The sequence below is a fragment of the Notamacropus eugenii genome, chromosome 4 (assembly GCF_028372415.1).
Source record: "Notamacropus eugenii isolate mMacEug1 chromosome 4, mMacEug1.pri_v2, whole genome shotgun sequence".
NCBI classification, from domain to species: Eukaryota; Metazoa; Chordata; class Mammalia; order Diprotodontia; family Macropodidae; genus Notamacropus; species Notamacropus eugenii.
The window spans coordinates 268,966,646-268,981,894 of NC_092875.1; the positions used below are offsets into that span (position 1 = coordinate 268,966,646).

Below are 15,249 nucleotides of genomic sequence, written 5' to 3' on the forward strand. Positions count from 1 at the left end.
ACAAAAAATCTTTAGCTCATTTATTAATTAAACAAAGAAGGAAATGGACTAAAGAGAATTATTTCAAACCCTTGGCCCTTCCAACTCCTAGAAATAGAAAATAGAAAGTCCCTAAATGATGCTTGCAAAAATAAACCTAGCCTGGAGAAATTTCCCAAAATGAAAGCAAAGGGTCCTCTTTTCTGAGACAAGATATCAAACCTGATTCAATTACTACCTGAGAATGAAGGGACTGCTTGATGGTTGGCCTTATACCCATGGTGCCCAGCAGAATTCATAGCTCAAGATTGGTATTTAATAAATTCTTGTCCAGCTGAATTAAGAACCTTTGTGAAAATTAATTCCTTTAACCCTCAAGATAACATTAAATGTGTTCTTCATATTCTCCTTTAAGAAAAACTACATGTCCAGTACAGTGGCATTGTTCAAAAAGTCATCCCTGCAGATGCATGTGCCTACTCAGCAAAGAGTCCTGAATTATTAAGTTTAGTAAGTGTGAATAATTGGTGCATGAAGACATCATGTTCTTCTGGAAATAACTGCACCTCCTGCTGTACCAGTGCCTGCTTATTAATGTGTAATTGGGTTGCTTTGTTTTGTGTGTGTGTGTGTGTGTATGCGTGTGTGTGTGTGTGTGTCATTAAGGACCAGATTCAGAAGACAACTGTATGATTGTTAGAATGAATTTAAAAGAAGTAAGCAAATAATTGTAATCACCATGAACCCGTGATCCAATATGGGTGAGGTATCTAATTAAAAACATTTCCTAATTGCTACTATTTCCATAATTAATCAAATGAGTGATGTCGTAAACCCAAGAGATGCCCAAGCATCCTATCCATGCTTGCCCATCTTCTGAGACTCTCATCCATATTCTCAGAAAAGGTTAACACAGGGGATTCACTCAATGTGCTAGAGGCCTTCCATGATTCCTTGATTTTTATTTCATTTATTTGTTATATATAATTATTTGTGTTATATATTATTATTTAAAATGTATTACATTATATTTAAGTTTGCTTATAAATAGGTTTATATATTATTATTCATAATATATTTTATATCTATTATATTCATATTTAAATTTCATTAAAGAAACAGTGACTAGAGAATTAGCCTTGGAGTCAGGAAGACTAGGGCTAATGTCCAGCTTCTGATAACTAGCTGTGTAACCATGGAGAGCTCACTTAACCCCTCACAGCCTGGAGTAACTCTCAGACTCTATTACAGGAGAAAGGCTGACTTGCATTGGTTGAGGAAGATTCCATACCAGTAAGCAGTTCTTTACATCACTGAAATCACAAGTCTAAACAGAAATAGTAACTAAGACTTTGTATCTGTTGAAAATGCTTTCTTCACATTGCTTGAATATTTTATCCCTCATTTCTTATCATGGGCAGCTAGGTGGCACCGCATGTATAGTGCCAGACCTGAAGTCAGAAGGACTCATCTTCGGGAGCTCAAATTTGGCCTCAGATACTTAAGAGCTATGTGACCCTCAGCAAGTCACTTAACCCTGTTTGCCTCAGTTTCCTCATCAGTAAAATGAGCTGGAGAAGAAATGGCAAACTACTCGGTGTCTTTACCAAGAAAATCCCAAAAAAGGGGTCATGGAAGGTTGGACATGAGTGAAACGACTAAATGGCACCAACAACCAAATCTTATTGTGAGGTTTTATCCTATGACTGACAGGGATGAATTTCTGAGAAACTGGAAATAAATAGGGTCCTTACGAAAGTTTCAGCTTGCATCATTTTGTGGTTGTCGCATCTTACCAAGGGTTTAATATAGTGTCAATAACGTTTCATAGCAGAATTGAGCTATACTTGTTCCAACCAGCTTCCCCTGTCAGCTAAATAATGAGGGGACATCATTTGTGAAAAGTTGTGAAACAAAATCAGATACCAACTGAAATATCTTTTCTAAAAAAAAAGGTGATAGAGGAAACAGTTTGCTTCCACATGATAAGAAGCTGCCACCTTCGTGGGAGAAAAGTATAGCTACAATAAATCAATCTGAAAAGGACTACTTCTGGAGCTTTAGTTTAGTACAATTCTTACCTTTTTTTAAAATATTATCTTTCAAAATTTGCTTTACCTTATTCCAAGTAATTATGGGTTGAGGTTCTCCTTGAGCACTACATGAGATGTTTATGTTCTTCCCAACCTCTACACTTGTATCCTGAGGTAGTTGAGTAAACACAGGAAGCGCTGCCAAAAATACAAATAAACAAACGAAAATAACCTTGTATCAACCGTCTCTAGTGGCTAGCCAAATCAAACTACACTTTACTGGATACTGTATTGGTTAATATTGACTTTAGTGTGCAAAAACTTAATTACTTGGCAAGAAAAACAGGTCTGCTTCCATTGCAAGAGGAAAATGGGCATCCTACAAAGGCATAATAAATTTGCTGTGTAAACAAATTTAATTTGGTTTTCTTGACTCTGGCTTATAAGACCAAAGCAAAGGGATCCTTGAAAGGGATTCTGTCTTGCACGTTCGCTTCTTGGATGCAAAAATGATGTTTGGCAAGTCGATTCAATCTGAAATTTGTGAAAGGGTGAAAAAAAATGTCCTGAAAAAATTATAATATTGGCAAGTATGGAGGGAAATGAGTGAGGAGACATAGAATAAAAATATCAAAGAAAATATGGAATGGGTTTTGCCTAGCTGAATGAGTAGTGGAATAAGTAATTGTTAGGAGAATGCAATGAAAAGGAGGGTGAGGAAATTTTTAACAAAAATAGCAAAGACCAAAAAAAAAGTGAAATCAAAATGATAACAGGGAGATTAAACATGATTTCTTAGGTATTGTTATTTGTTAGGATAGAAATCATAACTGGAGTAATACAATGTAATTGTATATACAGCTTGAGAAAAATCAACCACTGAGCCTATTTTTACCCTAACCATGTGCTAGACAGGGCAGCTAAGTGGTTCAGACAATAGAGCACCAGGCCTGGAGTCTGGAAGACTCATCTTTCTGAGTTCAAAGCTAGCCTTAGACACCTACTAGCTATGTGACCCTGGGTAAGTCACTTAATCCTGTTTACCCCAGTATCCTCATCTGTAAAATGAGTTGGAGAAGGAAATGGCAAACCACTCTAGTACCTTTGCCAAGAAAATCCCAAAAGGGGTCACAGAAAATCAAACATGACTGAAAATGACTAAACAACAAAACATTTTTACCCTCACCACACTCCTAAGAGGAAGGTATGAATGTTATCCCTATTTTGCAGATGAAGAAACTGAGGCAAATAGGTTAAGTGGCTTGCCTGAGGTCACCCAGTTAATAAGTATCTGGGGCTACATTTTGAACTCAGGCTTTTCTGACTTCAGGCCAGCTCTCTGTCCACTGTGCCACTTACCGGCATATTAAATACAACATTCCACAACCATAGGGCTTTATTTTACTACCAAGGAGGTTCATGTATTCATGATTGTACAGACTTAGAGATAGAAGAGACCTCAAAGGCCATCTATTCAACCCTTTTTTTATTCATAAAGAAACTGAAGCCCAGAAAAGATAAGTGATTTGTCTAAGGTCACACAAATAGTAAAAATCAGAAGTGGAATTTGATCCCAGATTGTCTTGTTCCAGAGACTTCGCTCTTTCCATTGTACCATACTGCCCTGCTGCTTCTCCATGTTTCATTCTCCCTGCTGCCCCCCTGACTCTGAGAATATGTCACAGCAACTAATCTGACTGGTAGCATTTTAGTTCTACTTTAACTTACAGTACATTATTATAGTCTTTGTAGACATAGGTCTCTTAGTTCCTCATTTTTATCAGTTTCTATTTTTCTAACATTTCTCTAATTCTTCATATTTATCATTTTTGTGCTATAACAATATTTCATCACATTCATATATATCACAATTTATTCAACCAGTCCACATTTGATGAGCACACACTTTGTTTTGTTTTGGGCTACCACAAGGAATTCGGCTTTGAATCTTTTGCTATATATGGGACCTTGGCTGGGTCAAAGTGTATGTTTCAATGTTCAATGACTTTTATGCATAATTCCAAATTGTTTTCCAGAATGATTGAGTCATTTCATAGTTCCATCAACAATTTACATGTACCTGTTTCCTCCAACTATTTAGCCATCAATTAATTTCATATTCTATAATGTTTGGTGATCTGGTGGATAAAAGATAAAATCTTGAAGTTGTTTTAATTTGCACTTTAAATTTGCATTATCTTGTTATTAGTTCTCTGGAACAGTCTTATGGTTATTAATAGTTGCATTATATTTTTGCAATCTAGTTGTTCATATACTCTGACCACTCTTGATCTCATGCCATTTCCCTGTATATCTTGGATATCAGACTCTTATCAAAGATATAATAACTAACTAATATTTATGTAGCACTTACTATATGCCAGGAACAGTGCTAAGTGTTTTACAACTATCATGTCATTTGGTTCTCATAACAATCCTGGGAGGTAGGTGCTGTTATTTCCATTTTATTGATGAGGAAACTGAGGCAAAAAAAGGTGATTTGCCCAGGTTTATGCAGCTAATAAAAGTCTAATGCTAGATTTGAACTCAGTTGTTCTTGATTTTATGGGCAGCACTGTACCTACTGCACCACCTTGATGATAGATGCTTTCCCTATCAACAGTTTATTTTTTTATGTGAGTTACATCAGTGTTGTTTGTCCAAAAGTTTGATCATTTTTACAATCCAATTTTTTATCTTTTTTTGTTGTATCTTTTATCATCACCTCTATCCCTTCCTCTTTTTTGTAAGAAAGCCTCCTCCTAGCTATAGTTGTGAAGGATGTCCCTTTTATCATCATCATCATCATCATCATCATCATCATCATCATCATCATCATCATCATCAAATGTACTATAAACTCTAAAATAACTGAGCTTTAAACGTTTAGAGAAAAGGTAGCTAAGAATATCCAAAAAGAACCAGGAAACTACTTTAAAAGTCTAAAAAAAGTCACATTATCCATATTAGGAATAAAACAATAATGAAGGACATAAAATAATGTCAGTAAGGCTAGATCCCAAATTGCAACAGGCTTTTGAAACACTAAGAATAGTAAAAATGAACCTTTTATGGTTATGTCTGGGGGGAAAAAGAATAAATAAATGGTAGTTCACTGGTAATTATAGGTAGTATAGCTTCATAATTAGAAGAAGAAGACAGAAGTTCTGGAAAATGTAGAACATGTTTAAGTAAGATTTTAATTAAGTCCAGGGCACGTAAGGAAGACCAGGTTAAAATCCTGCTTTACACAATTACTCGCTGTATGACCCTGTAGAAGTCACTTACTCTCCCTGTGCCCTCTTTCCTCATCTGTATCATAAAGAGATTTTATTTGATGACCTCTAAAATTCCTTCTATCTCTAAATCTGTAAACCTATGAAATGAGTTTAAGTTTTAAGACATATGTGAATTACATCCCAGGGTACGGAAAAAATTATACAGATGTACTTGCAGAGCAACCATGAATAATCTTGAAAACTCAAGTCAGCTAATAAAAATGTATAAAGCACCTACTACATGCCAGGAACTGTGCTAAGCAGTAGAGATACATGTATGAAAAACAAAGGTAATCCCTGAGTTCAAGGACCTTACACTCTAATGGTGAAAGATACTAGAAAGACCAAAAAAAATGGGGGTGGGGGTGCAGAGCAGGGATGGTGAAAAAGTCAGAGAAGTCTTAGAGTAAAGGTGAGAAATGAGAAAAAGTTTGAGATTAGCTCCCTCCTTAAAACAAGGTTTGGGACTTTCATAGCTCCACTCTCCAATTAGAGGAACCTCTAATGGTGGTGATAAGCGAAGCACCAACATGGACAGGGTCTTGCAGGATGATGAAGTTTTCCCAATTATGAGTTTTTCATGGTGAGAAAGTAAGAAGAGCTATAACATTAAAGACAAATGTAACTCAGATTCCCCCCAAAAAATTAAATAAACACTGGAAACTATATACCATGTAGTAGGAATAAGAAACAACCAACTGACAGCCCAAATGCCATGTATATCAGTAACCCCATCGATTAAATAAAACAAGAGGGAAGTCTTCAGTGTGTAGGCTGTTAGAAAAGATGATCAAAAGGATGGGAATGAAGTAGCAAACATCATCCCTGGCTTATAACTATATCTTTAAATGAAGTGTCTTCATATTATACAATATGAATACAATACATATTATACACAATAGCAAGTTATTCAATTCAATTATACCAATATTCATGACATACTATGTTCAAAGCTCCGTTATAGTCTATGAGGACAAAAGAAAAAAAGGCTAACAACCTCTACCTTCAAGGAGCTTTCATCTTACTCGAAGAAATATGACATTGTATAATACAAGATAAAGCTTGATAGTAGCAAATGAGAGAACTAAAATGTTTTAGCAAAATTTGCAGAAGAGAGAAATTTTTTTAGCTGGAAAAACCAAGGAAGACTTCCTAAAGGAGATAACACCTAAACTGAGCCTCGAAGAAAGAAAAAGGATTGTTACAGATGATTTTAAGGATTTAAAAGATGAGGTGGGAATCCATTCTAAATACAGGGGAAGACCTAAAAAAAATATAGAATTGGGGGACAGTAGACTGAAATCAGGAAATTGTAAACAAGTCTCTCTATTGCCTCTAGGAGCAAATACAAAATACTCTGACATTCAAAACCCTTCATAACCTGGCCCCTTCCCACTTTTACATTTTTCTTACATGTTACTCTCCAATACATACCCTTTGACCCACCTCCTGGTTGTTCCACAAACACGACATTCCATCCTTCAGCTCCAGGCATTTTCTCTGGCTGTTTCCCATGCCTGTAATGCTCTCCCTCCTCTGCTCTGACTACTGAATTCCCTGGCTTCATTTAAGTACTAATTAAAATCTCAGCTTCTCCAAGAAGACTTATCCCCACTTAATTTCAGTGCCTTCCCTCTCTTAATTATTTCCTATTTATCCTACATACTGTATAGCTTCTTTTTATATATTTATTTGCATATAGTAAGCTCCATTGAGGAGAGTGACTGTCCTAGCACTTAGCACAATGTCTGGCCCACTGTAGGCACTTAATAATTCTTACCGAATTAAATTAGGTTGGTTAACAAGTAGTAAATTAACCAAAATGACTAAAACAGTTTTGCATTTGGAAATTGCCTATAGGGACCTGCCCTCACTCATTTATTATCTCTTAATTTGATAAACATTGAAAATGATTTCTAAATATACATTTTCTTTCTGGTATTCCTTGCTTACCAGATGACTACCCTTACCAAGGATTTTCAAACTTTTGAAAATCTTACAACCTACTTTTTTTTAGATCACAGAACTCTATCCTGTGGTGTAGTTTAAAGATAAAAGGTATTGATAATAAAGTAGAATATAAGCTTTCTTATAGTCCATGGTGGAGGTTAATGAGTGGGTCATGATACAACCCTAAGAGTAAAATATCAGGTCAATAAGAATGGGGATGGTGACTGCAAGATTTTTAATAAGATGTCCTTATATCAAACTGCTCACTATATGAATAACCCTGAAATCCACATAACAAATGCACTACCTGGGAATGGAAGCATCTTTCCTGTTTGCTTTTCAGTACAGCATTTGTTATTTCAGAGCAAAAATGAGTATAATTTAGAAATTGAAGAATTAAGAATACCTGGTTTCAAAATGAATATCATCACAGAAATTTAAAAGATGAAAAAATGCAGTAATCTCACTGAGGAATTGAACTGCACTCCATCTAGAGATGGATCTCTATAATAACACATAACAAATAAAAGCCAAAAAGCCTAACTCCATCTAGAGACAGATCTCTGTGAAAACAGATACTAGTTCATCAGTCTTGAGAGACTGTTTCTTGCTTTGCAGGATTCTAGAGAGAGATTCATCAAGCATCTATACTTTATCTGTCATATTTTAGTAGCAAAACACCCCCAGGCTCTGCTGTTCTTAGTACTTTGTGTACTGAAAATGGATAGTATAACCTTTTTTTCTCTACTGAGCCAAATGAAGTTGAGAACATCCAATCACTTGAGTAATTGCATCCTCGTAGGTAGATCTGCTGTATATTTCTAACTACTAAATTCACCTTAGATTGATCAAGCAGGAACAGAATTGCCTCTTCACTATTCCTTTATGCTTATTCATCTTCCTTTTCTTTCCTGTTTTTCCACAGTTTCTATTTTCTTCCCCTTTCAGTTTATTCACCTTTAGACTTTCAAAATTCTTTTCATCCCCTTTTATGAAGGCGTACATGAAGCTCCAGGGAATAACTGATTAATACAGAGTATTTGGTTATTTCTACACAAAATTTTACATATTTATACATGCATGTGCATATATGCATTAAATATATATGCACATGTAAACATATATGTATTATTTTATTTTCTTAATTAGCTTTATATTTGTATTTTTAACAACCCTATATCCTATTTATTCTCTCGATTATGGTTTGCTCTTGACTACTTGCTCCCCTCATTTTCAAATATGAATTCACATTACCATATTTAGTCATACCAAAGTGAAAATAATTTAAGAAAATGTAGGAGGAAATAAGACATTTTGTTGAAATGTTTAAAAGTTCTATAAATTCAATTTATTTAATATTATAAATGTCTCCATTTCTGAATAAGTCATAAAAACACAAATTTTAGTATTTAATGACCTGAAAAGAGTAACATGATGTAGTAGACAGGGAATTGACCTTGGAGCCAAGAAGAACTGGGTTCAAGTCTTGCTTCTGAAATACCCAAAATGTGTGCCAGTAGGCAAGGTATTTAACCTCTTCATATTCTAGGCAACTCTTTGAGACTATCAATTACAGAACAGATGACTACTTGCATTGGTGGAGGAAATTTCCTCACTGGAATCCACCATGTTAATGAAATCATATACCTTGCCCTACTCTTATATATAAATTATCTTTAAAAAAACATGCACAATGGGCTCCTTTTACCTTCATACCTCTCATTGTACTATAAAATCTAGATGAATAATACCACTTCATTCCAGAATATTCACTACAAATATATAAATAAAAATATTGATTGTAATACAATGAATTTGAAATTTATCTGAATATTTAAAATATCAGTAGTTCATCCTTAATAAGCCTAGACATGAAAGATAGCTCTCAATAATAGCACAGAGAAGATACATTCCATCAGTCTTAAAAGATAATGTCTTGCTACTATGCAGTATCCTAGGTTCGTTGGGTTGGTTGGTTGTTGTCCTGCGTCTTCAAAGAGGACCAACATGACATCACCATTGTAAAGTGAAATTTCAGTGTGTCCAACTGTGACTGATCAGACCAATACAAGCTCGGAATGCTCTACCACAGGTTGGGCACAGATAGTCCGTATGAATATTTGGGGTGGATATCCTTAGTATCCTAAGTATAGATTCATCAAATAACCGTTCCTATATTTCATATTTCAGTAGGCTTTTTATGAAGTAAGTAATTATTAGGAGATGGATGGCTTATAACAAATGAATTAGTGTAATGAAATTCAGAGATTAAAAAAAGGGGTTACATGGAGATGCAGGAAATTAAATTTACATCTTCTATCCTGTGAAATTAAAAATAAACTGAGAAATGAACCACCTGTTGAGAGATAGAGTATAGGGTGCAAAGTTTCTTACCTCAAGACTCTGGGATCTTTTAAATTTGCATCTTAGTTTGGTCTAAACCAAGCCTGCTCGAAACCATGTTATACCAACCACCAATCTGCTCACTTCTAACTCTAACTCATCTGATTAAAAGCACCTCAAAGCCTTGCTTCTGTATCTGAATCCTCAGTGGTTAGCATAAGGCTCGGCACATAGCAAGCATTTAATAATTGCTTCTTTATTCACTTTATTTATTTTAGTATAATGGGTGAGTTAGAATAATAGGGAGAATTACCTTTGCGCTGTACAATCAGCTGGACAATCACTCTCTTCACCCCCAAAGGACTGACAGCCTGACATTCATACTGGCCTTGATCATGCTCTGCTACATGGGCAATCCGAAGGGTACCTGAAGACAGAAGGATGTGCTGACCCTCCTGAGGAAGCTGGCCTCCTGTAAGTAATAGGCAAAAGAAACACACTTAAGTATTTCTTTAACTAGATCCTTAAAAGTCACAAATACTATTTTCTTCTTCGATTTTTTTTTCATTTTTCTGACTCTCCTTTTTTTCAAAATTAGATGGTGTTTCATGACTTAGTTGGTTCCCTGCCCCTGAATTTGTCTCAATCTCATAGGCAGAACCATTAATGCCAATCAAACAACTCCCATCACCAACAACTTTATTCAGCACTGCTTGAAGATTTGGGTTCAGTACTGGCCCCTCAGCAAGGAGAGATAAAAGGAGCTAGGGCTTCATATCAGTAACTCACCACCCACCTCAGCAATGACTCCATTTGTCTCTTTCCTAATAAGTCAGTTTCCACCTCATCCTCAAATCAATGAAACTTTACCTTGTAGCAAAGTTCATGAATAATTCAGTTCTCTGTCCTATATTTCCATAAGTATCACTATGCTCTTCCCTTCTCCCTCCTCCCCCCCCCATCCGAATCCTTTCAGTGATCAAATTTCTTCTTGGTCGTTCATCCCATTCTTTATTGCCTCATGACTAGATTCATATTTCCCTGTCTACTCTTGAATATCCCAGATTCTGATCATCTAATTGAACTACCATCTACCTGTTATGTGGACCTCTACTAATATCTTTCCCTACTTCCATCCATATAAACAGCCAGATTTAGAAATAAGTTTGGATTTTTATAAACTAATTACCCCATTCCATCTGTCCTTTCTTCCCCTGTAGTTTGTAATGTTTTAGCACACTTTAATATTCATTTCCCTTTGATGCCTTTGCCTAATCCTGCAGGTCTGCTTTGATTCCCAGATATAAGTTTCTACTGGGTGGATCATCCTGCCCCTGTCCATGGTACTTGGTTCTGAGTATTATGTCTACTTTACCTAACTTGAAAGTAAGGGGAGAATGTAAACAAGAAGATTAAAAGATGAAGAAAATGACACTGCATATTTATAATGGCTAAACTCTGTAATGGAGAATTAAGAAAATGTGCCTTTTCCCTTTCATAACAGAAGTAGGAAGAACTATGGATATGGAATATCATATGTACTGTTAGACATCTTCAATCTGTTGATTATATTGACTATTTTTTTCCTCTCTTAATGTTTGTTATAAGGGATGACTTACTGCAGGAAGAAGGAAGGGGAGGAAAGGATATATTCAAAGTAGATATGATAAAAAAACAATAAAAATAGATAGCTTTCAAAGGGAACTAAGAGAAGATAAGAAGATACTATATTCAAAGTTCTGTAAGTGATGGAGCTAAAAGATTGAAACTGAGAGCAGATCTGCAAAAAGAGATGGAACTAAAATCCAGTTTTCTTCTAACTCTAAGTTCAGAACTCTTTCCATCACTAAATTTCTCACCATCTTCTCTAATGTTAGTTGATTATGCTTTCCCTAATGATCCCTAATTTATAGGTCAGAAAGTAGGGGGCAACATACTTTTCCTGCTTTCATTGTCAGTTCTAGATTCTTGTTCTCCCAAGATAACTCACTTAATTCTCTTCCTTTGAAATTCCTGTCATCTGATTATAACATTCTATCAAGATTTTTATCACAATCATCTACCAATCTCTGGAATGTTCCTACACTGAGGTCAGTCTTCCTCTCCACTTCCAGTCCTTATCATCCCTGGTTATTTCACAGCAATCTTAAACTCCCCACTAATAACCTAGCTTCCTAGTTTAACAACTTCCTCAATTCACATGTCTTCTTTACAACTCCACTGTACTTCAGCCACTCACATTTTTAGACCTTTCACATCTGAAAGAAATTCTAAAATTCTGTAATCAAAATCTTGTCCATTAAAAATTGAACCTCAGCTAGGTTTACCCAATTGCATAGGAATAATGTTATCTTTGGTTGATTTTCTATATCTGTTGCAAAATTTTTCCTCTCTGTTAAGGTATCCAACTCGAACCCTTACACTATCCCTTTTCTGAACAGTTAATTTCACTTCCAATTTTATAGTCAGTCAACAAGTATTTAATAAGTGCCAGGCACTGTGCTAAGCACTTAGAGATATGAGGAAAGGAAAAAGACAGTCTCTGTCCTACAGGAACTCAAAATCTAATAAGGAAAGACAACACCCAAAAAGACATTTAAAAGTGGAACTTAAGTCTTCCTGATGCCAAGGCTGGCCTTCTATTCCAGAACTTTATGAATATACAACATAGCAGCCTAAAAACAGAAAGAAAATAATCTGCTAGAGAAGGCACTAGAAGTTGGGTGGACCAGGAAAGACCTTTAGTTTAGTATTTTAGTTGAGTTTTGAAGGAATTTGGGGAAGCAGAGAAGTAAGGTAAGAACATTCCATGCATGGGGGACATATAGCACAAAGGCAAGGAGTTGGAAAATCGAATGTTATTGATAAGCCAAGGCAGTGTAATAGTAGAGTGATTGGAAGGTATAAAACTGGAGATGTTTTTAAAATCTTTAAATGTCAAACTGAGGAGATTATATTTGATCATGGAAGTAATAGGGAGCTCAGTAGAGTTTACAGAGTATCAGAGGGACACAGACATATTTACATGTTCAGGAAACCACTTTGGCAGCTGAGGGAAGAATAGCTTGGAGGAGGGTGGGGGAAACATGAGCCAGGGAAATGATTTAGAGGGTCATTACAATATACTGGGCAAGAGGTAACAATGGCTTGAGCCAAGGTGGCAGTTGTGTGAGTGGAGAGACTTAGACGAGAGATTTTGGAGGCATAAATAACTTTTAAATCTACATACTTGCACCTAAACCATCTGATGACCCCCACTTTCCTATTCACAGCTGCCTACTGTCCATTTCCATCTACAGATATATCCTACCTAAATATCAGAATTCACATGTTCCAAATGGAAATAATCATCTTTTCCCATGCCTTTATTTCTTTTTTTAAACCTAATTTTATTTTTTTAATTAACTGAAACTTACTCTCTCCCTCCTTCCCAGCTTCCTTTGTTGAAAAAGAAAGACAGAACTCGTAACAAACATGCATAGGGAAACAAAATAAATTCCTGTATTGTCAACACCCAGAGAGAGATAGTTTGCTCAGTCCGTATGCTGAGTCCATCATCTCTCTGTCAGAAGATGGGGAGCATGCTTCATCACGAGCTGTAAAGAACTGTGGCTGGTCAGTGTTGACCAGAGTTCTTTAGTCTTTCAAAACTATTTCTTTATAATCTGTTGTTATTATATAAATCATTCTAGTTCTGCTCACTTCACTGTGCATCAGTCCATATAAGGCTCTCCAAATTTCTATGAAACTGCTACAAATATTTTTGCACATATTAGTCTTTTTTCCTCCCCTTTTGATATCTTTGAGGTATAGACCAAGCAATTGTATTGCTAAAATGAAGGGAATGTACAATTTAATGCCCTTATGAGCATTAAAAATTCATTCTGGAATGGCCAGACCATTCATAGTTCCATCAATAGTACATTAATATATCCATTTTCCCATAGCCCCTCTAGCATTTGTTGTTTTCGCTTTTTATCAGCTTTGACAAAATGATAAGCATAGCAACTTCTGAGTTGCTTTTGAATTTACACTTCTAATTATGAGTTATGTGGAGAATTTTGTCAGACTGCTATTGAAAGCTTTTATTTCATACTCTGAAAACTGCCTGTTTCTAACCTTTGAACTTATATTGATTGGGAAATGGCTCTTATTTTTATAAAATCTGAATCAGTGTCCTATATATTTTAGTCATGAAGCTTTTATCAGAGAAACTTGATACAAACTTTTTTTGTCTATTTACTTGGTTTTAGCTGAATTGGTTTTGTTTATATGAAAACATCTAAATTTTATGCAACCAAAATTGCCCATTTTACTTTCTTTTATACTCTCAGTCCCATATTTGGTCATAAACTCTTCTCTACCCAGAGATCTAAAAGATTATTTTCTTTCTTTCTCTTCAAATTTATCATGTCACTATTTATGACTAAGTCATGTACCAGTTTAAGAGTTTAACTTGGCATACAATGTATTGAGCCATATCTTGTCATCCATACTGCTTTCAAGTTTTCCTAATAATTTTTGTTGAATAGTTAATTTATTCTAATAGCTAGGATCTTTGTGCTTATCAAACAGTTGGCTACTGTGCTCACTTGCTCCTGAATAGTGTATACCTGATCTATTCCACTGATTAACCTTTCTATTTCTTAAGAAGTAGCAAATTGTTTTGATGATTAATACTTTGTTGTACAGTTGGAGATCTGTTACTGCTAGGCACTCATCTGCCCCACTTTTTTCATTATTTCCCTTGAGATTCTTTACTATTTTGTTCTGAAGATGAATTTTATAAATTAGAAATTATAATATTAGAAAAATATTCTAACTCTAAAAAAGAAATCATATGCTAGTTTGATTGGTATGACACTGGATAAATAAAATAATTTAGGCAGTATTGTTAAATATATTGGTTCAGTCTATTCCTAAGTAATCAATATATTTCAGAATTATTTTGTTATATCTTTGTGTAAATAATGTTTTGTGACTACATTCATGTAATTCCTGTGTGCTTGGCAGGTAGATTCCCCCAAAACTTTATACTTCCTATAGTTATTTAAAATAGGATTTCTCTTTTCTATCTCTTCCTACTGGATTTTATTGGTAATATGCGGAAATGCTAATAATTTTTGCAGTGATTATATATCCTGGAATTTTCATAAAACTGTTGATTATTTCAACTAGATTTTTTAATTGATTGCTTAGCATTTTCTAAACAAACCATAATATCATCTGCAAGGAAAAAGTGATAATTCGGTTTCCTTTTTGCCTGTGTCTCAACTCCTTTTACTTGTCACATGACTAAAGTTAGACTTCCAGCACTATAGCAAACAGAAATGATGATAAAAGATATCCTTACTTTACACCTGATCTGACTGACAGTGAATATAATTTATTCCCATACATGCAAAGTTGGTTCTTTGTTTTAAATAGGTAGTATGTGTCATATTAAGGAAAGATGAATTCATTCCTATGCTTCTTCATATTCTTAAAGAAATGGATTTGTATTCTATAAAAGCTTTATTTACATTTATTGACATAACCATATGATTTTTGTTTTTCTTGTTTTTAAAATGTTTTATTACCCTAACAGTTTTCCTAATCTTGTCTCAACCTTGCATTCTTTGCATAAATCCAAACTGGTCATAATATATCATTTTTGTGATGTGCTG

At 35.0% G+C, this 15,249-nt stretch overlaps 1 protein-coding gene across 4 annotated transcripts in view; it reads right to left on the bottom strand.

Moving 5' to 3' along the window:
- PXDNL (peroxidasin like) overlaps window positions 1–15,249 on the bottom strand; it is a 522,877-nt gene that overhangs the window by 109,951 nt on the left and 397,677 nt on the right. For all 4 annotated transcript variants that reach the window (XM_072604570.1, XM_072604572.1, XM_072604573.1 and 1 more), the window contains 2 exons: window positions 9,897–10,055; window positions 2,098–2,210 (listed from right to left, as the gene is read on the bottom strand). In XM_072604570.1, coding sequence (XP_072460671.1) covers window positions 2,098–2,210; window positions 9,897–10,055 — 272 coding nt within the window. The remainder of the gene's footprint in view (window positions 1–2,097; window positions 2,211–9,896; window positions 10,056–15,249) is intronic.